General features: G+C 41.8%; 1 protein-coding gene across 2 annotated transcripts in view; it reads left to right on the top strand.

The window, feature by feature from the left end:
* BCAR3 (BCAR3 adaptor protein, NSP family member) overlaps nt 1-25,299 on the top strand; it is a 110,819-nt gene that overhangs the window by 21,311 nt on the left and 64,209 nt on the right. For both annotated transcript variants that reach the window (XM_058175949.1, XM_058175948.1), the window contains exon 3: nt 23,616-23,655. In XM_058175949.1, the coding sequence (XP_058031932.1) occupies nt 23,616-23,655 (40 nt within the window). The remainder of the gene's footprint in view (nt 1-23,615; nt 23,656-25,299) is intronic.

Genomic DNA, 25,299 nt, shown 5'->3' with positions numbered 1-25,299 from the left:
CAGATGCTTAGCAACTGGTTCATATTTACAGCGGTTGAAGTATCCTGGGATCATGTGACCCGCCCCCATTTTGCGTCAATGGCGAAGCCAGTTTCATTTAACAACCATGTTAGTAACTTAACAAATGCAGTGATTCACTTAAGAACTGTGGGAGGAAAAGTCGTAAAATGGGGCAAAACTCACTTTAAAATGTTTCATTTAGCAACGTAAATTTTGGACTCAGTTGTGGTCCTAACTCGAGGGCTACCTGTATTTAAAAGGCCTGATGTACTATGCTTTCCCTTTGAGGGTGTGGCTTCTCCTTTCCCTTCGCCTGTGCAGTAGTGCTGGCTGATGAGCCCTGGCAACCCCTGGCATTGAAAACACAAGCTGTACAGCTGTTGAGCAACAGCTGCAAGGGATGATTCAGCTGTTTGGAGCAGCTGAATGTTGCACCTAGCCAGGAAATAGAATAGCACAATTGTGTGTTTGTGAATGTGTGCGTGTGTGTGTGTGTGCATGCGTACTTCTGGTTGGGTTGATAGAATGCCTGAAACTTAATTGAGATGGAAGAATGGATATTAGTCTACCAGCCTCGTGAAGACTATACTATACCAGAGCCACAGTAACTTACTCATTATGGTGAGTAAAAAATGGAGATTAAATTGTAAATTATACTGGTAGGTATTTTCACCAGAAGTTGGTTCCATTTCTGAATCTGGGCTAAACATTGTCATCCCTGTCATCTGAACCAGGGGTGAAATCCAGCAGGTTCTGACAGGTTCTGGAGAACCGGCAGCAGAAATTTTGAATAGTTCGGAGAACCGGCAGCAGAAATTTTGAGTAGTTCGGAGAACCGGCAAATACCACCTCTGACTGGCCCTAGCGTGGGGTGAGAATGGAGATTTTGCAGTATCCTTCCCCTGGAGAGGAGTGGGAATGGAGATTTTGCAGCATCCTTCCCCTGCCACGCCCACCAAGCCACACCATGTCTACCAAGCCACGCCCACAGACCCAGTAGTAAAAAAATTTAGATTTCACCACTGATCTGAACCATTTCCAGCTATGGCAGACGAGCAATTGCTTGCTTTCTGTTTTTCAATGTGCAACATTGCCATTCCATGGAGCTTTTTTTCCACTGGTAGAAACTCTGACTCTTTGCTGTCTCCCACTTGCACCTCCTAAAGTATATTTGTTGCACCTAGCCAGGTGCATTTGCGCCTCCTAAAGTATATTTGTGTCCCAAGAGCAGAGCAAAGGGTTTGCAACTCCAGTTTAAGGGCGTAAATTGGCTGCACAATCAAATACAGGGGCGGAGCATTGGCAATAATGTTAATATTAGAGCTTCTTCCATAGGCATCTGGAAGGACTGCTGGCACATTCATGAAGAGTTCTCAGTGGCTGGGTAATGAAAATTGCAAGCTATTGCGCGGGCACATCTGAGCTTGGGAAGTGATGATAAGGTGTATGAAAGTCCACCATGTGTCTACTCAACTGGATCAATTGAGTAGAAATCTGGACTGAATTTAACAAAACAAAATTGGCTAATTTAAAAAGAAAAATCAACTCAAATGCACAAATATTAACTAGATTGGGGGAGAATACCTGGCTTGGCAGTGAAAAGACTGAACAGGAATCAACTTGTCATGCAACTGCCCAAAAAGTCTGATGCAATTTTAATTGCAACTGTAGAATCTGAGTTTCTGAATCTTGAGAAGTAACGGTGTAAACTATAATTTACACTTTGGGATGCCTCACACTTGTAAGGAGAATGTAGATAAATTGTACACTGAGCGCTCATGTTTGTATGTACACTGTATGTTTGTAGTTTGTATGTACATTGAGAGCTTATGCACCAGAGACCAGTTCTTTCTGTGCCCAGTCACACTTTGGCCAATAAGGTAAAGGTTCCTCTCACACATATGTGCTAGTCGTTTCCGACTCTATGGGGCGGTGCTCATCTCTGTTTTGAAGAGCCAGCGCTGTCCGAAGACGTCTCCATGGTCATATGGCTGGCATTTCTCCTTCGCCTAGACTTTCGAACCGCTGCTCACCACCGCAGGGAGGCGGAGCCGATGCGTTGGTTCCGTCCCAGGCGCCTGATGGACCCGGAGAGGTTCCTGACGGAGCTTGGGCCGTTTCCTGAGGATCTTACCCACGGCACGACTGAAGAACTAGTTGCGGCTTGGGAACGGGCCGCGGCTGGGGCTTTGGACCGTGTCGTGCCTTTGCGGCCTCTGACCCGCGAGATCTCAATTGGCTCCTGGTTCTCCGGGAGCTGAGAGAGATGAAACGCCGGAGAAGACGCCTAGAGAGTGTTTGGAGGTCCAGCTGCCCGAGGCTGATCGACACTAGTGAGGTCCTTTACTAGGACCTACCTAGTGGCAATGAGGGAGGCGAAACGCTCCCACGCTTCCACCCTCATTGCATCGGCAGATAACCGCCCGGCCGCCCTGTTTGGTGACCCGTTCCTCCTTCAACAGGAGGGACGGATGACCTCTGCAGGGACGAGCTGAGGAGTTTAACGGTTATCTATACGATAAAATCGCTCAGCTTCGTGATGGCTTGGATCATGATTGTGATGATTCAGCCGAGGCGGCAGAGACTCGCCTTGTTGAGGTTATTTGGGATGAGTTTGAGTCTGTGGCTCGAGGACGTGGACAGGTTGCTGAGGAGGTTGAATGCAACTACGTGTTTACTGGACCCGTGCCCTTCCTGGTTAGTACTGGCTGCTCAGGAAGTGACACGAGGCTGGCTCCAGGGGATTATAAATGCTTCTTTGGTTGAAGGGGCTTTCCCCACCGCCTTGAAGGAGGCGGTGGTGAGACCTCTCCTGAAGGAGCCTTCCCTGGACCCAGCTATTTTGGGTAAATATCGTCCAGTCTCCTACCCTCGCCTTTAGCAAAGGTTGTAGAGAGTGGTTGCATGGCAGCTTCCCGCACCTGGAGGAAGCTGTCTATCTAGACCTGCTCCAGTCCGCTTCCGACCCGTTACAGCACGGAGACGGCTTTGGTCGCGTTGGTGGATGACCTCTGAGGGCCAGGGACAGGGGTTGTTCCTCTGCCTTGGTCCTATTAGACCTCTCAGCGGCTTTTGATACCATCGACCATGGTATCTTGCTGCGCCGGTTGGAGGGGTTGGGAGTGGAGGCACCGCTTATCGGTGGTTCTCCTCCTATCTCTCCGACCGGTCACAGACGGTGTTGACAGGGGGGCAGAGGTCGTCCACGAGGTGCCTCACTTGGGGGGTACCGCAGGGGTCGATCCTCTCGCCTACCCTGTTCAACATCTACATGAAGCCGCTGGGTGAGGTCATCAGTGGTTTCGGGGTGAGTTATCATCTGTACGCTGATGATACTCAGCTGTACTTTTCCACCCCGGACCACCCCAACGAAGCGGTCAAGTGCTGTCCCGGTGCCTGGAAGCCGACGGGTCTGGATGGGGAGAAACAGACTCAAGCTCAATCCTCCAAGACGGAGTGGCTGTGGATGCCGGCACGGTACAGTCAGCTGCACCGCAGCTGACTGTTGGGGCGAGTTAGTGGCCCCAAAGGAGGTGGTTCGCAACTTGGGCGTCCTCCTGGATGGTCGGCTGTCCTTGATGAACATCTGGCGGCCGCCACCAGGAGGGCCTTTACCAAGTTCGCTTGGTTCGCCAGTTGCGCCCCTTCCTTGACCGGGATGCCTTATGCACGGTCACCACGCCTGGTTACGCCTCGCTGGATTATTGCAATGCTCTCTACATGGGCTGCCTTGAGGTGCACCCGGAGGCTGCAGTTAGTCCAGAATGCAGCTGCGCGAGTGGTAACGGGAGCCGCTGTGGCTCCCATGTAACACCACTGCCCGTAGTCTGCACTGGCTTCCTGTAGTCTTCGGTGTGCTTCAAGATTCTGGTTACCACCTTTAAAGCGCTCCATGGCTTAGGACCTGGGTACTTACGAGACCGCCTGCTGCTACCTTATGCCTCCCACCGACCCGTACGCTCTCACAGAGAGGGCCTTCTCAGGGTGCCATCCGCCAAACAATGTCGGCGGAGTAGGGCCTTCTCTGTGGGAGCACCAACACTCTGGAACGAACTCCCCCTGGCTTACGTCAAGTGCCTGATCTTCGGACCTTTCGTCGTGAGCTTAAAACATATTTATTCATTCAAGCAGGACTGGCATAAATAGTTGTTTTTAAATTGGGGTTTTAATAATATTTTAAATTTTTAAATGTTTTAATTATCGGCCGCATAGTAATAGTTCATTTTAAATTCTTTTAATTGTATATATTCTGTGTTTTATTTTGGCTGTACACCGCCCTGAGTCCTTCGGGAGAAGGGCGGTATAGAAATTTAATAAAATAAAATAAAAAAAAAAGACTAAACGCCACAAAGACGCATGGAATGCTGTTACCTTCCTATCACAGGTGGTCCCTATTTTTCTACTTGCATTTTTTACGTGCTTTCGAACTGCTAGGTTGGCAGAAGCTGGGACAAGTAACGGGAGTTCACCCTGTTATGCAGCACTAGGGATTCGAACCGCTGAACTGCCGACCTTTTGATCAAATAAAGCCAATAAAGAACTCTATTAAAAAATAGGTTTAATGAGTATTAAAAATAATCCCCATGAGAAAAGGTTGAAAGAATAGTGTTTGTTTATTTAGTTTTGTTTAATAAGCCTTGTGCTTATGGGAGATATGCATAGAAATATCTGGAAGCTTGTCACAAAGAAAACAGTAAAGGGTAGTTTTCCACTGCCGTTTAAATTTAAGTTAAAAAAAAATACTGGTAGCTCATGATTGAACATTGATTTAATTTTAATTTTAAGTCCAGTTTTGACCATAGAAGCAATTTCTTGGGAGATGGTCAGGTCGGTCTCACTGGTGAGTTTCAAGAAAATCCCTAGATACCCATTTATCAGGGAGTGCCTTATCGTTGGATTTTCTGTACCAAGGAAGGAATGGAATTAATTGTTCATGCCATGATGACTGCTCTATGATTCTAAAGCAGTGAGCCTCTTTCACTGTTCTGGCTGAGGAATTTTGGGAATTGAGGTCCACATATTTTAAAGTTGCCAAGGTTGAGAAACACCTTGAGAAACACGTCTCAAAGTTTCTTAACTCCTCTTGGCATTCTGGTGCGTGAATAGTCCTTAGGGAGGAGGGGAGGACAAGTACTATAATCATCATAGACACTGATATCGTAAAAATAGGAGAAACCAGTAATGCTGATAGGATTTACAGGCTCAGATCAGATTAAATAAATTGGTCTCCAGAGTACATGGAAAAACAGATGTTATGGAGATCCCAACATCTGAGCTTCTCTCATGCTTCTCTCTCTCTCTCTCTCTCTCTCTCTCTCTCTCTCTTCCCCCCCCTCGAATAAACACACATGCAATATCCCATCCCAGAGAAAAGTGAATGCCAACAGGAAGCCATCTAACCTAATCTGTGTTGCTATAGCTTCTCTCTTCCGTCACACCAATTATCATTTAAGTTTTCTATCCCTGCCATCTGCCTTTTGTTTTAACAAAATGATTCCTTTCTCTCAGTAATTAACCAGTCGTGGTGCAAAATATTTTGATTTGCTCATTTTGGTTTGATTTTGATGTTATTCAGCGTGGAATTTCCCCCGCTCCCAGAATCTTAAAGATATGAACTCATTAGTTCAATGTAGAACAAATAGCTACACAATATACTATAGTGATTATACTTCACTAGTGCCCAACAGCTACTGAGTCATCAAAAGGACACTGTGGAATCCCCCATTCTTGGAAATGTTTAAAAATAAGCTATATAATCAGCTCTCAGGCTGGATCACGATAATCCCATTTCCATGCAGACTACACATGATTAATGTTGTTTTAGAAGAAGACAAAGGGTGTGGGAAGCGGATGATTTGCCACCATTCAAATAATAGTTCTCTAGTTTTGTGGCAATACTTTTAAAAATACATTGCAACTGCTATAGGAGAAGGAAGGCCAGTTCTGATAAATGAAGTGTTATTTCCTTTCGAAGTGATAAAATTTGGCTTTGAAAACGAGTAGAAGTATTAAGCCTAATAAAATTCAGAGGGTTATTGTGAATACATGAACTTGTTTCCATTGGTATGGGACTTGTATGTTTTTTTCAAAAATTCCATGACACTCTAGAAAATATTGGCAGTGGGATTTGCAGAATACCATGAGTGGGAGTGGGGGTTATGTAATGGGATTGTGCACAGCCTGAACAGAACAATCTCTTGTAAGATTTAATGTAATTGGGTCTATTTGCAAGGCTTGTATGATTGTTTTGAGGTCTACAATATCTGGGCATATACATTGTGCAAATAATGTATTTGGACTCGGAGGGGGCGGGGACAGCTTTTGAAGCAGCTTTCTAAGCCTCGTCCGAACCGGACAGAACCAGCTGAATCCCACTTCAGCTTTTAGCCCATTCAAGAGGATGCATAGAGCCAATCTGGACAATACACTGCTCCAGAGGGCTGTGCACCATGGTATAATGATGTCACTGGTCCAACAACTGGTGTGAGCTTCACACCACAAACTTACTGTCCTAAAGAGCTGTTTCATTCCACTGAATGATAGGGCTTCCCTGTGTATATGTATAAATTAGCCCATGCACAGTTTATACCATTGATGGTTGTTTTTTTTAATAACAATGGAGGAAATGATTATCTTCTTTTCCTTGGCAAAACAAACAGACACCCTGTTTGTGACCTGTAACTTGAGTGTTGTTTCTACCTGTACAATATTGAAGAAGACTGGCGCTGCTCAAAGTTTATGGCCTTTAAAGGTAAAGATTCCCCTCACACATATCTGTAAGTTGTTCCTGACACTAGGGGGCGGTGTTCATCTCCGTTTCAAAGCCAAAGAGCCAGTGCTGTCTGAAGACATCTCCATGGTCATGTGGCCGGCATGACTAAACACCAAAGGCGCACAGAACGCTGTTACCTTCCCACCAAAGATGATCCCTAATTTTCTACTTGCATTTTTTACGTGCTTTCGAACTGCTAGGTTGGCAGAAGCTGGGACAAGGAACAGGAGCTCACCCCGTTATGCAGCACTAGGGATTCGAACTACGACAAGCTCAGCATCTTAGCCACTGAGCCACCACATCCCTTAATGGCCTTTACAGTACTGTAAAACTACAGTACACTGTTTAGTACACTGGATGACTCAAGAATACAAATTCTGTTAAATTTCAATCTTTGTGCATTTCTGCCTTTGACATTGTGACCTTAAATTGAAAAGTGAATGTTCACCCCCCCCCCCAAACCTTGTAAGTTATTAGCTAGCATTACAAGAATGTGAAAAGGGAGAGAGAAATGAAGAATAAGAATGCAAGTGGATCTCTGGAATGTATAAAAACCCTTAAGGCAGCATGAATGTACTGATTTTAGTGCCTTTTATTATTTAAACATTCCTTTCTTATCTCGTGATATTTGGTCAGATCATTATTCATTATTAGGTATTTCAAAAAGTAGCATCTAGTGCTGCTATTAGCCTTTTGAGATTATGCTCTGGAAAGTTTTATGATTATATAAGGAAATAGGTCCAAATGTCTGTCTGCCTGTGCCGGATAGCAGACTGTGGCATGTGGCAAAATAAATATATTGCATGGTGTTGTTTCCCTTAACTGATTATCATTTATTTTTGTATTATTTTTTTTTAAATAAACCTACGTACCGAATAATATCCATTATACTATATAGGCAATTTTAAAATTCAAAATTTAACCTTTATGGACACCAAATAAATATTTAGGAGATGGTTTCAGTTACACGATGGGGATAACCCAGCCCTCCGGCATCCTGAATAAGGAAAAAACCAAACATCTCAACATTCAAGCAACCCAGGAGATGGCTAAGGCTAAAAAGGCTAAAAACACCAAAAGCTCACATTCACCTTTTTAAGAAGATTCTTTTTAAGAAATTTCAGAGACCCTCTTGTGGATAACTATTAGCTTTGGCTTCTCACCACAGTACACCTAAAAGTTATGTGTGATCAGCCTCCCCTTACGTGGACTTAGCTTGTTCACATAAGTTGTACAACTGGAAACACGTGAAGACTGAACAGTAAATAAACTCCAGCTATTTCAGCTCTTTACAGTGACGGTATCCAAATTGGCACGGATAGTAGTAGAATTAAGGTGGAGCACAAATTGATTACAAGTGACCTTCAAGGTTTTGCCATCCATTTGATGGTGCTAGTCATTTTGTTTAGGAATAGCATTGAATGGGGACCAAATTCTTTCACTCACTCCCTTGCTCCTGATTTTGGGGTGAACTGAGCACATGTAGCTCAGATGAAGTTAAGAACTTCACATAATGCAAGATACAGCATCCTGGCAAATACTCTTTTGTAAATAGTAGTTTTGGAACTGGGAAGAACTAGATTCAAATCCTCCTTCAGCTGTCAGCTTCTAGGATGACTTTGGACCAGTAACTTTGCCTTTGCCCAATTCACTTTAGAAAAGTGTGGATGTAAGATAAAGGGAAGCATCTCCCAATTTACCCTACAGATAGTCCTTGACTTAGCACCGATTACTCTGCATCTGTTCAAAATTACAACAACCCCCCACCAAAAGCTACTTATGATCCAGTTTCGAAGTTTCAATGTCACGCCCCTCCGCACTCGATAACCGGCCTGCATTTACAGCCATTTGCAGCACCCTATGGTCATACAACCACAAATTACAACAGCTCTATCAGCCTTTAGCTAACAATGGGTTTGTTTAAGGGACTAAGTGTTCATTTAATGACCCCTATGAGAAAAGCCGTAATATCCGGTCCTGTTGCATAGTGACTTACTTTACAACTGTCACAACTTACAACTGTAATTGCCCAACTGCTCAAATATAGTAGTAACTCAAGGACTACTTTGAACTCTTAGAGGAAAGGCAATTATAAACAATAGATGTAACATATTCAGAAGTCCACCCCATGGACTTCTGCCTTTGCTTCGGGATATACACAGGAATTTACATAATGCCAAATATGACGGGGGCAAACTTGTTGAAAGCAGCAAAATACTTCAACTGCACACACAGAGACAAACAGGCAGGCAGGCAGACAAACACACAATCTTCAATATTGACTCTTGGTGGCTGCCTGGACAAGTCCCTGTGGTCACCTAGCTGGCTTCATGTCTAAGGTAGGACTAGATACACATACTTCCGGTTGCTAGCCTGTTGACTACTTCAAACTGGCCTTGATTTAATGAGAGTTAAGCAGAGCAAAAATATAGGTAATTTATGTAAATATAAACATCTCAAAATCCCCAGAAACAAGAGTTTGGGGGATATCCTTGCCTATTGCAATAACTTTCTGTGCCTTCAGTTCCCTACCTTTCTTTTTTTGAGCAATGGTGCTAATTCTCTTTTCCCTGTTCTCTCCCTTGCCTTGCGCAAGCACACCCTGAAGTATATGGTCTTCCTCTTTTTCTTCTCCATTCTCCATACCTCCTCCATCTAGTAGATTGCACAATCTAATCACCCCTGTAATGTTAACTCAGTTGAATTATTGTATCCATCCTTCTTGGGCTGATGAATTCAGAAGATAACTTTCCAAGAAGAGTATGACATCCAAAGAAGCTAAACCTAAATTTATTTATCTAATTAATTTATATAGCCACCCATCCAAACAAAAGCGACCACAAAACTCCTATCTTCTGCCAAAGCAAGCTCGAAACCAACTGTGGTTACAGGTTTTGGACATTGACGGCACAGAAGATCATGATTGCATGGTGGGCTCCATCCAATGTCATATCCATTAGAAAAAGTGAGAAGGAAGGGGAACTGGAATAGTAGAAGGATTTTTTATTGTTTTAAGCAATGGTCCTAATGCTGCTCAGATACAGAAATTATGACTATTTTTTTTTCTTTGCCTTTTAGTGTTTGAAACCCCTCACTGTCATTTGAGAACAAAAATTGGATAATTTTGTCTGAAAGATGCAGAAATTAGTTTTATGCACACAGTAGAGACTGGTATAGTATTGCTCATAGAGAGTCACGTACCAACATTCTTGTGGGGTGGATCGAGAAGATACCCTTTTGACCTTTTTGGGTTTACTTTTGGATTGAATTCTAATGTGTTTCCCTTAACAATTTGGGAAATGCCGCAAAAGTTCCAGAAATGCCATGAAAACTCAAATTCAGTTCGACTTCACTAATGGTTTGATGATTAGTTCTTCATGCATGACAAATCCAGTTTTGAGCTGAATTTTTTCTTCTTCTGTGAATCAATTACAACTGTTGAGCATTGTATCTGCATATAGACACACTGCAAAGGTTCTTTTCCAGGTAGTCTCAATGTGCAAAGAGGAACTAGCACTCTGATGTTGATGGTTTGAGAAGATATTTGCTAACCATTGTAGTTTGCTCAAAGGTTGATTTTCAGACAAGTTAAGCAGGGACAGATTTGATTGGGAGCTGATTAGGAAATCTCCAAGCTACAGGCTAAAGTGTAAAGCTGGAAAAACATCCTGGAGGAAAATAGCAGCAACCACTGCCATATTTTTGCAGACAAAACGGACAAGGAGTTATCCAAGCAGTTACCAGGAGACGAGTTCAACTTGAGGAAGATTCTACATAATAAGATTCAGGTCAGAAAAACCAGGCAGGAGACAGGAGCCACCACATGACTTCTCTGGAAGAACAGTTCTTATTCTGACTTTTGATGGCCTCCACCTTTTTTGCTTGAAATGAAGAATAGCAAGAGAAAGATGGAAATGTTTTTTTCTGGGGAATTGAAGGTTTTGTTCGTGTAAAATCTGCATAGCATCATGGCACTTTCTATCCCCATCGTCAGGGGTGGGCTTCAAAAATTTCAGCAATGGGTTCTCTGCCCGGCTGCTGAGTGGGCGTGGCTATGGTGGACGTGGCGTAGTTGGCCTCTTGCACCATGGTGTGGGGGGGAGGCATTTTCACCTTCCCCAGGCTCCGGAGGCTTTCCTCAAGCATCTGGGAGGGCGAAAACTGTCTCCCACCCCCAGGCTCCAGGGGCCATTTCCGGCCTTCCAGAACTTCTGGGAGGCCTGTTTTTCCCCCTCCCTGAGCCTCCAAGCAGGCCATGCACTTACCTTGCATCCAAAATGGGCCACGTGGAGGCCACGTGGAGGGGCGGGGTGGGAGGGGCCAGCCAGGGGTGGGATTTGGAGGTTCTCTAAACTGGCCATAACGTCTCGCAAATCCAGGCGAATCCGTAGCAGCCCACAGCTGCCCATAGTGTTCCGGCTCTTGTTCTCAGTCTTAACCATTTAAAAAACAGCAACTAAATAAGTAACCTAGTTGTTCTAATAAATCTTTGGTTCCTCTATTCTTGAAACAGACATAAGTGGATTTGACTTTCCATGTGCCCTTGTGCTCACATGGACAACAATATTCCAGGAAAACTGATTTGACATTATGTCCAGACCTGTATCGTGATGTATTTAAGTTTTCAAATATGAATGCAGTGATCTTAAACTGGAAACCTCTCACACCTGCTTTATCTATAAGTATGTAATGTAAAACTCAAAGCACCAACATTGATGGCTGATGCGCAGAGATGGCTCTGAGCCTAGGTAAAATATCTGTACTTTTCAAATGGGATTGATAGATTTAAAGAAATGAACCTGCAAATGTGTAAATGTCAGAAGTGCATTGTAAGGAAATGAGATACGTGTATTTAAATCTTATTCAAAGGAGGTTTGCTAATTCATTGGAGTCCATCGGTGACGTTCCAGGCAGTTAAGAGTGAGGTGAGGAGGAATCACAACGACATCTATGGGAGATGGCTTTTACCCTTAAAAAAAATTAGCTGCATTGGGAAGGCTATTAAATATCAAATGCGAATGATTGGGCTACAGTAGTGCCGAGATTATTATAATAAAGTGGAAGCTACAATAGGTTTAATAAGTAAAGACTTAAAGCATGGATTTGTCTTATTAACATCATTTTAAAATATTTAGTTATGCAAAACATTTTAACTGCAGGTAGTGCTCTACTTATGACCATCATTTCAGTTGTAAGTAATGACTATTGTAAGGTGGATCATCATGTGACCAGACCCACTTTTATGACCTTTAAAAAAAAATTATTGGAATTTTTTTTAATTGGACCTTTTTATAGCTGTCAGTAAACACTGGTTTCTGGCAAAAAATGTAAATCGTGGTCATGTGACTTTGGGATGCCGCAAACAGCCATAAAGGTGGGCTGCTTGCCAAGTGCCAAAAATGCAGTCATGTGGGACCACGGAGAGGAACTTCAAACAGTCCCTAATCAACTGCTTGTAAGTTGAGGACTACCTGTGTAGAGCTGAACATTTGAAACTTTTTGAAATCAACCTTGATTAAATTGTGACCTTAATATATTGCTGTACTGATGTAATCATTCTCTTCCCTAAAATAGTTAGCCAAGTTAAGCCAAATGTAGAATTATTTATGTGCACATACTTAACAATAAATTCCACTGAACTGAGTAATGCATCCAAATAAGTGTGCAGTAGGTTCCTCATTCAATGCTCTTCCTTATCCTATTTCTAGTCTTCTCCAGTTGAAGGACCATTCCCAGAATTCCACATTAAATTGGTCAACTGCACTACATCCATTTTGAAAGTGCTAAGATGTTGCTTTATTGGACCAATTAATATTTCAAATACAGGGCTGAATGTTCAGGTTTAACACTGCATTAAAAAAAACACAGCATAAGCAGCTAATAATGTAGCTAACCCTAATGATAACTCTTTTCCCTAGTAGAAGGTAGAAGTGATTGATTGTTAATTGATTGATTGATTGATTGATTGATTAGAATGCTGAAACCACCCAATAGCCAAAGCTATTCAGGCAAAGGCTTGGATCTTATTTTGTAATCTTGCCATAGCATGCCACTATTTGAAGCCCTGATTGCATATCCCAATGATATTATATATCCCGCACTTTGGGTGCGGCCCAAGTCTTCTCAACATACACATTCTATATAAAATAGCCATTCTATTCTATCCATTCACTGTGGATATAGAGGTGACTCTGCCCTGCCAGTCTGGAAGCATAGAGTTTAGTACAATGGGGGCACTGTAAGTCTATCCTTGTAGTAATGGTGGGTGTTATTCTGTGATGCCATTCATGGTTTTCTATTAACAGGGACCTTGGACCCTTTTCTATGGAAGGGACCTTGGAGGTCTTCTAGTTCAACCCTGTGCTCAAGCAGGAAATCCTATATCATTCCAGACAAATGACCATCCAGTTGTCTGGAATGGCTATCTATTAGTTTTTGGTGACTCCTGTCTTCAAAGCCGGTAGAGGCTTCATGGTCCAGTGTTCTTCAGTAGGTTCTGTTAGCAGCTGATTTGCGGTCACAATGGTGTAGGGTCCTGAAGGCAAACCTGTGGCACGCGTGCTACCTGCGTAGCCATATCAGTGGTGTTCTGTCCTCCTCCGCCTCTGTCTGAATGATGGCTTAATTAGCCGGCACTATCAGCTCTGGCGGCAAAAGAGCCAGCAACTGCCAAGAGCCCTCGTTATCTTCCATGATGCTGGTAAGTCACAAACTTCAACTCTAGTCAATCAGTGGATTTGCCTGTTGCAAAGAGCACCAGCTCTTGCTGCCTTTTATATCCTGTGGGGTGTGGCTCCATGACTCAGCACTTCCTAGGCCTGCCCCACCCTTGCTTCTCTTGTTCCCTCCTCTCCTGCCTACGAAACCTAGGATTCAACCAAATCTGATTGCTGTCAGCTGGGTCTGCAGGCGTGGCCTGGGGGGGGAAGAGTCAGGGGATGGAGGCCTCATTATTTCTTCCACCTGGCCTGTTTCTGGCTCCTGAGGTAAGTCCTGACAGCCCTTCCCCCTCACTTTCCAAGTCACTTTCTGGCAGCAGGGCCGGCTTGGGGGGCGCAGACACAACAAGTGGGCACGCGAGGTCAGCACCTGATTTTAGGGTCTTTTGGGCCTACCAGAAGTAGGAAAACAGGCTGTTTCCTGCCTCTGGAGGGCCTTGGGGGGGGAGTGGGAAAGGCCCGTTTTTCTCTCTCACCTGGCTCCAGAGCCTTTTTAGGAGTCTGGGGAAGGTGAAAATGATCTTCCCCATCCCCCGGAGGCCCTCCGGAGGCCAGAAACGGCCCATTTGCCAACTTCCGGTGGGACCGCATACGCAGGTGTGGGGAGCATAGAATATGGGTGTGGGCACGCGTGCACGCAACCCCCCTTGCCCCCCTTCCTGGCACACGATGGCAAAAATGTTAGCCATCACTGGTGTAGGGTTTCCTTTGTAGCCCTTGAATGGCCAATCTTAAAGTTTCTTCCCAGATTTCAGTAACACTGTAAAGCAATTGGTTGGGCATATGGTGATCATCAATTCTGATGTTGTGTCTCCCCTCCCCCCACCTCATCTGGATTCTGATAATCAGGGACTCCATGCTGATCCAAGATCTTAAAGTTTTACCAATGAATGTCAAGAACAGAGTGGAGAATGATAACCACATTGTTGTTTCTTCTACCAATGGCCTTTATTAAAAGTAATATTGTATGTGTGAATCTCAGAGTACTTTCAGAGCTTATCCAATGATCTGCCATATAGTGATTGTCTGCATTTTTACAGCCTAGCTTTAGTAGCCCAGATAAATTTAGTTAAAAGTCACTGTAGTGCTACTCCATCGTTCCACTAGAATGGATTTTTTTTCTGGCATAAAAAAAAAAAGATAGACTGCATGATGGGAAAATATTGGGTGGATTAACAATAGAAACCCTCCATAAATTTCTACAAATAAAGTTCAGTTATTTGATGGTAAAATGCCACTTATAAATAGGTGTTTCAGAATATTATTATGCTAAAGATAACACATTTACAACTGGCTTATTTTACCCGTAGTGCAGGGTTCAGCAATCTGTGGCTCTGGAGCCGCAAGTGGCTCTTTCATCCCTCTGCTGTGGCTCCCTGTCACAGCCACAATTTTGAGAGGAGCTTCCAGTTATGGGGAGGAAAAGCATGGCGCACCAGGAAGTGACTCTATGGCAAGAGGGGCAGGTTTTCTGGTCAGCTCCACAATTGATAGGGGTTTCAGTTAGGACAGGTAGAGGAAAAAGGATGCCGCGCTAGGAGGAGACTCTATGGTGGGAGAAGCGGACTTCTGGTCGGCTCCAGAATTGAACGGGGGGGGGGGGGGCTTCCGGTTAGAACCTTTGTGACTCTTTGAGTGTTTAAGGTTGCTGACCCCTGACCTAATGTGTACATGTTTCTATTTTAGTGCTTATGGGTAGGAACCAGATATGTCCAGAAGTTAACATTTCTTTTAGATGGGAAGTTGCTTTTTGTTACCCTAGTTCTCTTATCTTCTGAAGGATGAAACCACTTTTTCTTTCCAATGCTAATGAGCTACATCAAATGGCCCTTTGTTGACATGAGAATTGGGCTTATCTGATCACTGGGAAGCCAAACAGTCATGCAGAGTCAGCACTTGTGACACTGCTGGGTTAGTTGATTTTCATCATGTATCAGTGGAAGTTATCCTTTGGCGGTTACAGGAAAGAGCCTGTAAGCAAACAGCGCTAGAGATGAGAAAAAGAGGAATGACTTGGGGGTTCTCCAGGAAGGCAAACATCTTCAAACTAGGAACTTTATAACACCAGATGAAAAGCAGCTGATTAAGGTGGTGAGACAAGCTTTCAGCTACAATTGATGTAAGAGGACTCCTGTGCAGCTGTGTTTGAGCAGAGTTATAATCCTGTAGGTTTATTGCTGGCGGCCTCATAAATGTTAATTAGAACTGATGAAAAGAGCAACATTTGCAGTTCGCTTTGTTGGCTTTCTGGGTTGGCCTGCATATGTATGTGCAAAATAATTGAGAGAAGGGCAATTGCTAATCTTAAAAGATATAGTGTTTTCATCTGCAGAAAAGAACCTGTAACCAGACATCTTGCAAAGGAAAAAGGGGATAAGGGGTGGATGAAGGGCGCACACACACACACACACACACACACACACACACACACACACACACAAAGAGTGTGAAATTGCAAAAGCTTTATTATTTATGGAACTCTTTAGAATCTCTCTTTATCAAAAGAAACAAAAAATAGTGTTAGACAGTATTTTAACTACAACCAGGGTTCCTAATGTGCTACAGGCCCTTCTTTTGATACCACCCAGACTCCCTGCCCACTCTTTTTGAATTTTAAAACAAATTCTTTTGATTTTCAGCAGAAAGCCTGCGTGCTACAAAATAAGCAGCCAGCTTCTTTATTTTCAAGAATGCAGCTGAGCCACAAATAAGCTTTATGAATTCTCTTAGAAATTTAGAATTATGGAGTTACAGTCCGGTGCTTTGTTTGGAAGGGTGTCCATTTGCTCAGAAAAACGATAAAGCAGAGAATATCTTGTGTGAAGCGGAGAAGATAGTAATTGATGTTTTCTGACTAATCATGCTGATAGTGATTGTGGGTATCAGCAAACCTATAGCCCACGGATGTTAAAATCTCACCGTGTCATGTTGCCATAATGTGACGTTTCATGACGTTTTTCCCCTTTGTGGAGATGGGGCGGGCATGGCCTGCATGTAACACATCCGGCCCAAGGACCACCACTTTAGCACCCTTGCTATAGCCATTGTCTGAGAGAACCTGATTTTAAAATTTTGAATGTACCCATCAGCTCAACAAGGGTGGAGAACTCGCACTATGAGCTTTGTGAATTTTTTTTTTCCTCAGATGACTTGTTCCCAAGTTCATAAAAATACATGTGTCAATGAAAATTATTGTTAAGTTATTGAAAGTTATTATATTGTTCTGATTGGTGTTGATGTAGGTGTCCACAGCAAATGAAGCCTTCATCAAAAATTATGACAACACATGCAATGGTGGCATTTATGACAAAAATGCCCCCTTTTGCCTTCTGATGTCCAACGCAGGTTTGGAGATTGTGAGGTTTGTTTTGCCTTCTAGAAGTGTATGAAACACATTTTCCCAGGTTCATTGTCCACTGCTTGCAACTGGAAAAAGCTTGATTGGGAAAGACCCAACCAGTGGCAGGGGAAGGTTACTGCAAAATCCCCATTTCCTCCTGATCAGCTGGGACTCCGGAGGCAGGGAATAGATGGGGGCAGGGCCAGTCAGAGCTGGTATTTATCGGTTCTCAGAACTACTCAAAATTTCCGCTACCGATTCTCCAGAACTGGTCAGAACCTGCTGAAACCCACTTCTGGAACTATGCTGGTTAAGATTTCACAATAGATAACGAACTGTTTAGTTTAGCAAGTTGAACCCCTACTGTTTGTTTTTCTTAATAGAGAGATACAAACTGCCTCCATGTTCTGAGCTCCCTTAACTCTGGTTTGATGAGTGCAGATATCGTGACTGTCCTGTATCAAATCTGGTGTAAGCCATTGTTTTGTAGCCTGCTTCCTTCTTTTGTTCTCTTTCTTTCTCCCAGCAGTACTGATATGTGACCCAAGTGTTATCTGCATTAATTGCTGAAGATAGGGGTGATTTTGTCATCTCTGGTGAACATATGAATTAGACCTCCGGTTTGTAGAGTTCACAGAGTTCAAAAGAATCTGATTTCCAACAATAGACAGAGGTTCCTAGTCTGATTAGTTCCAAAGTTATGTCTCCTGAAGTTGGATATTGAATTGCTAGCACAAGATTAACTTAATAAATATCCTGTTTGAAGCTACCGGAGTGGGGCTGATGGTGCTTGTCATTCAGCACCACCAAAAACTTTTTCCAGTGGAACAGCCAGATTAATCAGTTAACAAAAACAATGTATATTAAAAAAAAACTAAGACATTCAGCACAAGATCATAAGGACTATTCTTTTTCATCAGATACTTGGTGTTATCTTCATAGGAGAGGGCAGGGAGACACACGTAGAAAAATAAAGACCCTTGTAACATTAAGGTAAAGGTAAAGGTTCCCCTCGCACATACGTGCTAGTCGTTGCCAACTCTAGGGGGTGGTACTCATCTCCATTTCAAAGGCGAAGAGCCAGCACTGTCCAAAGACATCTCCATGGTCATGTCGCTGGCATGACTCAATGCCAAAGGTGCGCGGAATGCTGTTACCTTCCCACCAGAGGTGGTCCCTATTTTTTCTACTTGCATTTTTACGTGCTTTCGAAACTGCTAGATTGGCAGAAGCTGGGACAAGTAACGGGAGCTCACCCCGTTACATGGCAGCACTAGGGATTCGAACCACCGAGCTGCCGACCTTTCAATCAAGAAGCTCAACGTCCTATCTCCTGAGCCACCGCATCCCCCTTGTAACATTAAACTTGTAACATTAAACACTAACAATTTTATTATGGTTTATAGTGTATGTTTGTTAGTCCCTAAGGACAGTAGTAGGAGAAGGAATCTGGTGGTCTTCAGACTTTTGTAGATTTTAAGTGCCCATCCACTCAGATTGGCATAGCTAGTGGTAAGAAATTATGAGAGTTCAAAGTTAGGCTCTATTATCATTAGAAGAACTTGGGGAAAATAGAAAAAAGTTCATATCTGATTTTTTTCATTCTTACTATAGCATATGTGAATTATATCTAATTAATTTATAATAAAGTTTATGTACAATATATTGTTTAATTTTGGAGTCATCTCCCCAAAGCTATTCTGAAGTTATCTAAATAATGCTTTATTCAGAGTGATTTAATAGAAAATCAACTTCTATTCAGTACAGTATTAAACCTGGAAAGTAATTTGAACCCCTATAATAATAGAGCACAATATCACCCCTATATCTGTACTTTTTAATAACATCTAATTTGTTATTTTATTTTAAAACTAAGGAGTAATTCTGTATTTTCCATTAAAAGTCTGTTCATTTGCCTTCATATGCTATGTCTTTCAAAAGCCTTATTAGAGAATTCAGTATTATTTAAATTACTGCTTAAAAAATAAAAGCAGTTTTCATTGTCTCTCTAATGATTCAATTCCTCTCTTATTCATTCATCCCAATTGATAAAAGTGCTTTTAAAATCTGTCTTCCAATCATTTTTGGGGGGGAACATGTGGATGGATAGAAATAATTTCTTTTCACTCACATCTGGGGAGAATGATACTGTATGCCTACTCAATGAAGCAAGCTATTTTTTTTCTATTCGAAACCCAATCATACTTCCTACCATTTCAGACATGTACCATTAATATTATAAATATGGCATTTTGCGCTTTTAAAATATTTTCTTAATGAATAGAATGTTTATGGTATTCAGTAATGCTCTGTAGGAAGATTACAGTCCTTTAGAGCAGATGTTTCTGGGAGGTAATATTGCTCAGATATTCCCATACATCCATTCTTATAATTATTATTGTTAGAAACTACTAGCATTTTATAAATTGTGCCACTGCTATGGATAAGTAATCCATTGTGAGTTTAGTTTTTTTATAATACTAATTTTTGCTGGGTTGATAGCTCATCCCATGTTTGCTGAATAGCTGGAAAAGAGCCAGTGCTATACATTGTCAATATTCTGATTAATTATATCTCTAAATATTGCCATGACACAAGGCTTGGATTGGATCTTATAATAAAAATGATTTATTTTATCATATTTATTTGATAGGGAATAATAATGTTAAGGCATGGATCATATTTATAAACCATTATGGTAAGAGCTGCACAGGAAACTACATTATGGTTTCATAAGATGTGTGAATTCAATCTAGAACTTTTTCTAGATGCAAACTGAAAGTCAAATTAAAGCAGTAGTTGTTCAAGACCAAGGGGCTAGACCAGTGATAGCGAACCTTTCTGGCACCGAATGCAGTGGTGGGTTCCAACCGGTGTTACCACCGGTTCGCTTCACGCACACGCTTACGCTGCTGACATGCCGCATGTGCTCGATCGCTCACACACACACCAAACCCGCGCTTTCTGCAAGCGCATTGAATTTCAGAACAGCTGAGGCATTGCAATCCGCTCTGCCGCGCCTTTCAGGTGGGTTAAAAAGAAAGGAATAAAGGTAGGTATAGCGCAGGAGCGGGCAGGAGGGCCCAGATGACATTCGGAGCAAACCGGTTTGCTGTCACATCAACATCTCCACTACCGTCTCTCCCGAACCAGGGAGAACTGGTAGCAATCCACCACTGACCAAGTGCCCAAACTGAGTGCCCAAACCGAGTGCCCAAACACGCGTGTACGCAACCTCGGATACTCAAGACCAGCTGGCTGGTGTGCATACTGCACCTCAGATGGTCTTTGCCTGGGCTCCAGCATGCGCAAAGATCAAGTGGCCAGCGCTCATGCATGCACTGGAAACCAGAAGAGCAGCTGATGACGGTGTGCGTGCTCACAGAGAGGGCTCTGCATGCCACCTCTCACAATACTTGACAACACAGTATCAACAGTAGAAACCTTCAAATTTCTGGGTTCTATCATATCGCAAGATCTCAAATGGACAGCTAACATCAAAACATCATTAAAAAGGACAACAAAGAATGTTCTTTCTGCGCCAACTCAGTAAGCTCAAACTGCCCAAGGAGCTGCTAATCCAATTCTACAGAGGAATTATTGAGTCTGTCATTTGCACCTCTATAACTGTCTGGTTCCGTTCTGCAACCCAACAAGAAAACACAGACTTCAGAGGATAATTAGAACTGCAGAAAAATAATTGCTACCAACCTGCCTTCCATTGAGGACCTGTATACTGCACGAATCAAGAAGAGGGCCGTGAAAATATTTGCAGATCCTCGCATCCTGGACATAAACTGTTTCAACTCCTACCCTCAAAACGACGCTATAGAGCACTGCACACCAGAACAACTAGACACAAGAACAGTTTTTTCCCAAAGGCCATCACTCTGCTAAACAAATAATTCCCTCAACACTGTCAGACTATTTACTGAATCTGCACTACTATTAATCGTTTCATAGTTCCCATCACCAATCTCTTTCCACTTATGACTGTATGACTATAACTTGTTGCTGGCAATCCTTATGATTTATATTGATATATTGATCATCAATTGTGTTGTAAATGTTGTACCTTGATGAATGTATCTTTTCTTTTATGTACACTGAGAGCATATGCACCAAGACAAATTCCTTGTGTGTCCAATCACACTTGGCCAATAAAAATTCTATTCTATTCTATTCTATTCTATTCTATTCTATTCTATTCTATTCTCCTCTCCTTCTATTCTATTCTATTCTATTCTATTCTATTTCTTTTATGTACTCTGAGAGCTTATGCACCAAGACAAATTCCTTGTGTGTCCAGCCACACTTGGCCAATAAAAAATTCTATTCTATTCTATTCTATTCTCCTCTCCTTCTATTCTATTCTATTCTATTCTATTCTCCTCTCCTTCTATTCTATTCTATTCTATTCTATTCTATTCTATTCTATTCTATTCTATTCTCCTCTCCTTCTATTCTATTCTATTCTATTCTATTCTATTCTATTCTATTCTATTCTATTCTATTTCTTTTATGTACACTGAGAATGTAACAATTTTATTATGGTTTATAGTGTATGTTTGTTAGTCCCTAAGGACAGTAGTAGGAGAAGGAATCTGGTGGTCTTCAGACTTCTGTAGATTTTAAGTGCCCATCCACTCAGATTGGCATAGCTAGTGGTAAGAAATTATGAGAGTTCAAAGTTAGGCTCTATTATCATTAGAAGAACTTGGGGAAAATAGAAAAAAGTTCATATCTGATTTTTTTCATTCTTACTATAGCATATGTGAATTATATCTAATTAATTTATAATAAAGTTTATGTACAATATATTGTTTAATTTTGGAGTCACCTCCCCAAAGCTATTCTGAAGTTATCTAAATAATGCTTTATTCAGAGTGATTTAATAGAAAATCAACTTCTATTCAGTACAGTATTAAACCTGGAAAGTAATTTGAACCCCTATAATAATAGAGCACAATATCACCCCTATATCTGTACTTTTTAATAACATCTAATTTGTTATTTTATTCTAAAACTAAGGAGTAATTCTGTATTTTCCATTAAAAGTCTGTTCATTTGCCTTCATATGCTATGTCTTTCAAAAGCCTTATTAGAGAATTCAGTATTATTTAAATTACTGCTTAAAAAATAAAAGCTAATGATTCAATTCCTCTCTTATTCATTCATCCCAATTGATAAAAGTGCTTTTAAAATCTGTCTTCCAATCATTTTTGGGGGGGAACATGGGATGGATAGAAATAATTTCTTTTCACTCACATCTGGGGAGAATGATACTGTATGCCTACTCAATGAAGCAAGCTATTTTTTTTCCTATTCGAAACCCAATCATACTTCCTACCATTTCAGACATGTACCATTAATATTATAAATATGGCATTTTGCGCTTTTAAAATATTTTCTTAATGAATAGAATGTTTATGGTATTCAGTAATGCTCTGTAGGAAGATTACAGTCCTTTAGAGCAGATGTTTCTGGGAGGTAATATTGCTCAGATATTCCCATACATCCATTCTTATAATTATTATTGTTAGAAACTACTAGCATTTTATAAATTGCGCCACTGCTATGGATAAGTAATCCATTGTGAGTTTAGTTTTTTTATAATACTAATTTTTGCTGGGTTGATAGCTCATCCCATGTTTGCTGAATAGCTGGAAAAGAGCCAGTGCTATATATTGTCAATATTCTGATTAATTATATCTCTAAATATTGCCATGACACAAGGCTTGGATTGGATCTTATAATAAAAATGATTTATTTTATCATATTTATTTGATAGGGAATAATAATGTTAAGGCATGGATCATATTTATAAACCATTATGGTAAGAGCTGCACAGGAAACTACATTATGGTTTCATAAGATGTGTGAATTCAATCTAGAACTTTTTCTAGATGCAAACTGAAAGTCAAATTAAAGCAGTAGTTGTTCAAGACCAAGGGGCTAGACCAGTGATAGCGAACCTTTCTGGCACCGAATGCAGTGGTGGGTTCCAACCGGTGTTACCACCGGTTCGCTTCACGCACACGCTTCACGCGCGATTGGCGCGCATGTGCTCGATTCGCTCACACACACACCAAACCTGCGCTTTCTGCAAGCGCATTGAATTTCAGAACAGCTGAGGCATGGCAATCCGCTCTGCCGCACCTTTCAGCTGGGCTAAAAATGAAGGAATAAAGGTAGGTATAGCGCAGGGGCGGGCAGGAGGGCCCAGATGACGGTCAGAGTGAACCGGTTCACTCTCACATCAACATCTCCGCTACCGGCTCTCCTGAACTAGGGAGAACTGGTAGCAACCCACCACTGACCAAGTGCCCAAACTGAGTGCCCAAACCGAGTGCCCAAACACGCGTGTGTATGCAACCCCGGATACTCGAAGACCAGCTGGCTGGTGTGCATACTGCACCACTCAGATGGTCTTTGGGTTTCCGGGGCTCCAGCATGCGCAAAGATCAAGTGGCCAGCGCTCATGCATGCACTGGAAACCAGAAGAGCAGCTGATGACGGTGTGCGTGCTCACAGAGAGGGCTCTGCATGCCACCTCTGGCACACGTGACATAGGTTCGCTATCATGGGGCTAGACAAATGTTGCATTGGGATTCTGATGTTAGAAAAGGGCCAGAAATTAATCTGCCTTTCCATCCTGTTTCCCCTGATTTAAATCGCTCTCCTTTAAAAGAGACAATAAAAGAGGAGTAACAAAATAAAACAGATTTTGTTTTAAATTACACAAAATGATTATACTGGCTAACATACTGCTACTTTTTTTCAGAGACCAGAATACTATGGATCCAGCTTTGGAGTATGTGAAGGTATGAAATACGACTTAATTACTTCCATAATTTAAAAAAAGAATGTTAAAACTTCTATTTAATTAGTAAATTGTAGTAATTGCAATAATGTATTACTTCTTTGCTTCATTAGGTCTAATATATTATGGTAGCTTGACTTCTTTAAAAAAAAGTTGACTTTTTTTTTTTTATAAAAGAGAGAATGATAACTAATTAGATTACTTGAATCAAGCTTGGAGAAAGCAAGATCAGATTGCAAACTTAGTAATTAATCACCACTGTCGCTAACGGCTTTTTCATTTTCTCCTGGTAATATTCCAGCAATCATTCTGTTGTATCAAAGTGGATGAAAGGAAATTTGTAATTTGATCTTCACTCTCTTTGCCACAAGCTGCTTTAATATGAATAGAATGCCGATCTGTAGGACACGTTCATTCCAAATGCTGAAATGATGAACCAGTTTTGGAAAGAAAGCTAAGAAAACTGGAGCAATTGGTGAACCCTGAATTTATTAAATCCTGGATTATTGTAAGCAAGCAGGATTCTAATGGGACTAAGGTTACTCATTCCTGCTTGGCTCTTATTTCTAGTACAAACAACTAAAGAAATTAAAAATGCTTTGTTTAGTCTAACATGAGATTATTAGTCTGTTGCTCTCTCTTGTTGCTCTCTTTAGAAGCTAGAATAGTAATCCAGAATTTACTATAAACACAAATTTAATCTGTTTAGCAGAAGCAAGCAGGAAGTCTGGATTCAAACATTACACTAAAAGAAAGAAGGCCAACTAGTCTGGTTAACTATTTTCCATATTTTTATTTGGGTTTCATAAAAGGTTAAAGTATTCCTATCAATTAAGTCAGTTGTTTGTCACACAGTCAGCCAGATATTTATACTGAATTTGGCACTTTTATCCACCTATCAGATCTTTCCTAAGGACCTGGATAGGAAGATGTTGTACTTTGTTGGTGTTAAAGGCATTGTTGCAGGATGTAAGCTGTTCCAAGTAAAGCTGCCTTTTGTAATTGACTGATGGAGAGGTTGTCAATTCCAATAGTGTGCCTATTATTATTGGTATTATATTTGCTTTCTTTTGCCACAGTATTGCTGTTCTTTGTAGTTGTCATTATTATTGTATTCATAAATTACTTTTGTTTATCAAATTTATATGGCTGCCTATCTCATAAGAAGTGACTCTATGCAGTGTATAGCAAAAGTATAAAAACAATAAACACGCCAAATGCAGTCATATAAACACACACGCATACAGACATATACAAGATTGGATCATCAATTACCACATTATACCCTGAGATCCCCAGGCCTAATGGCAGAGCCATGCCTTGAAGGACTTCCAGAAAGTAAGGAGGAATGGAGCTGACCTTACTTCAGGGGGGAGGGGCAAGCAAATATTTCACAATATTGCCAAGTATGTGTTGTGACTTGTCGGCCGCTGGCCCCTCCAGCACCTGAATCAGAGGAGGAGGAGGTGCGGGAGTCAGGGCCAGCATCAAGGCAACCTGAGAGCTCCGAGGGGGAAGAGGGAATGGGGCTGCCAGAGAGAGAGAGACAGAGACGGAGCCTGGGCTGGCCACCCGTCAGCCCTCAGAGTCAACAGCTCCCAGGTCTGGAGGTGGCTGATGAGGAAGAGGAGGAACAGCTGGGTCC

Source organism: Ahaetulla prasina, chromosome 3 (assembly GCF_028640845.1).
Source record: "Ahaetulla prasina isolate Xishuangbanna chromosome 3, ASM2864084v1, whole genome shotgun sequence".
NCBI classification, from domain to species: Eukaryota; Metazoa; Chordata; class Lepidosauria; order Squamata; family Colubridae; genus Ahaetulla; species Ahaetulla prasina.
The sequence above is the reverse complement of the archived record's forward strand: the minus strand, read 5'-3'. Positions and strand labels throughout refer to the sequence as shown.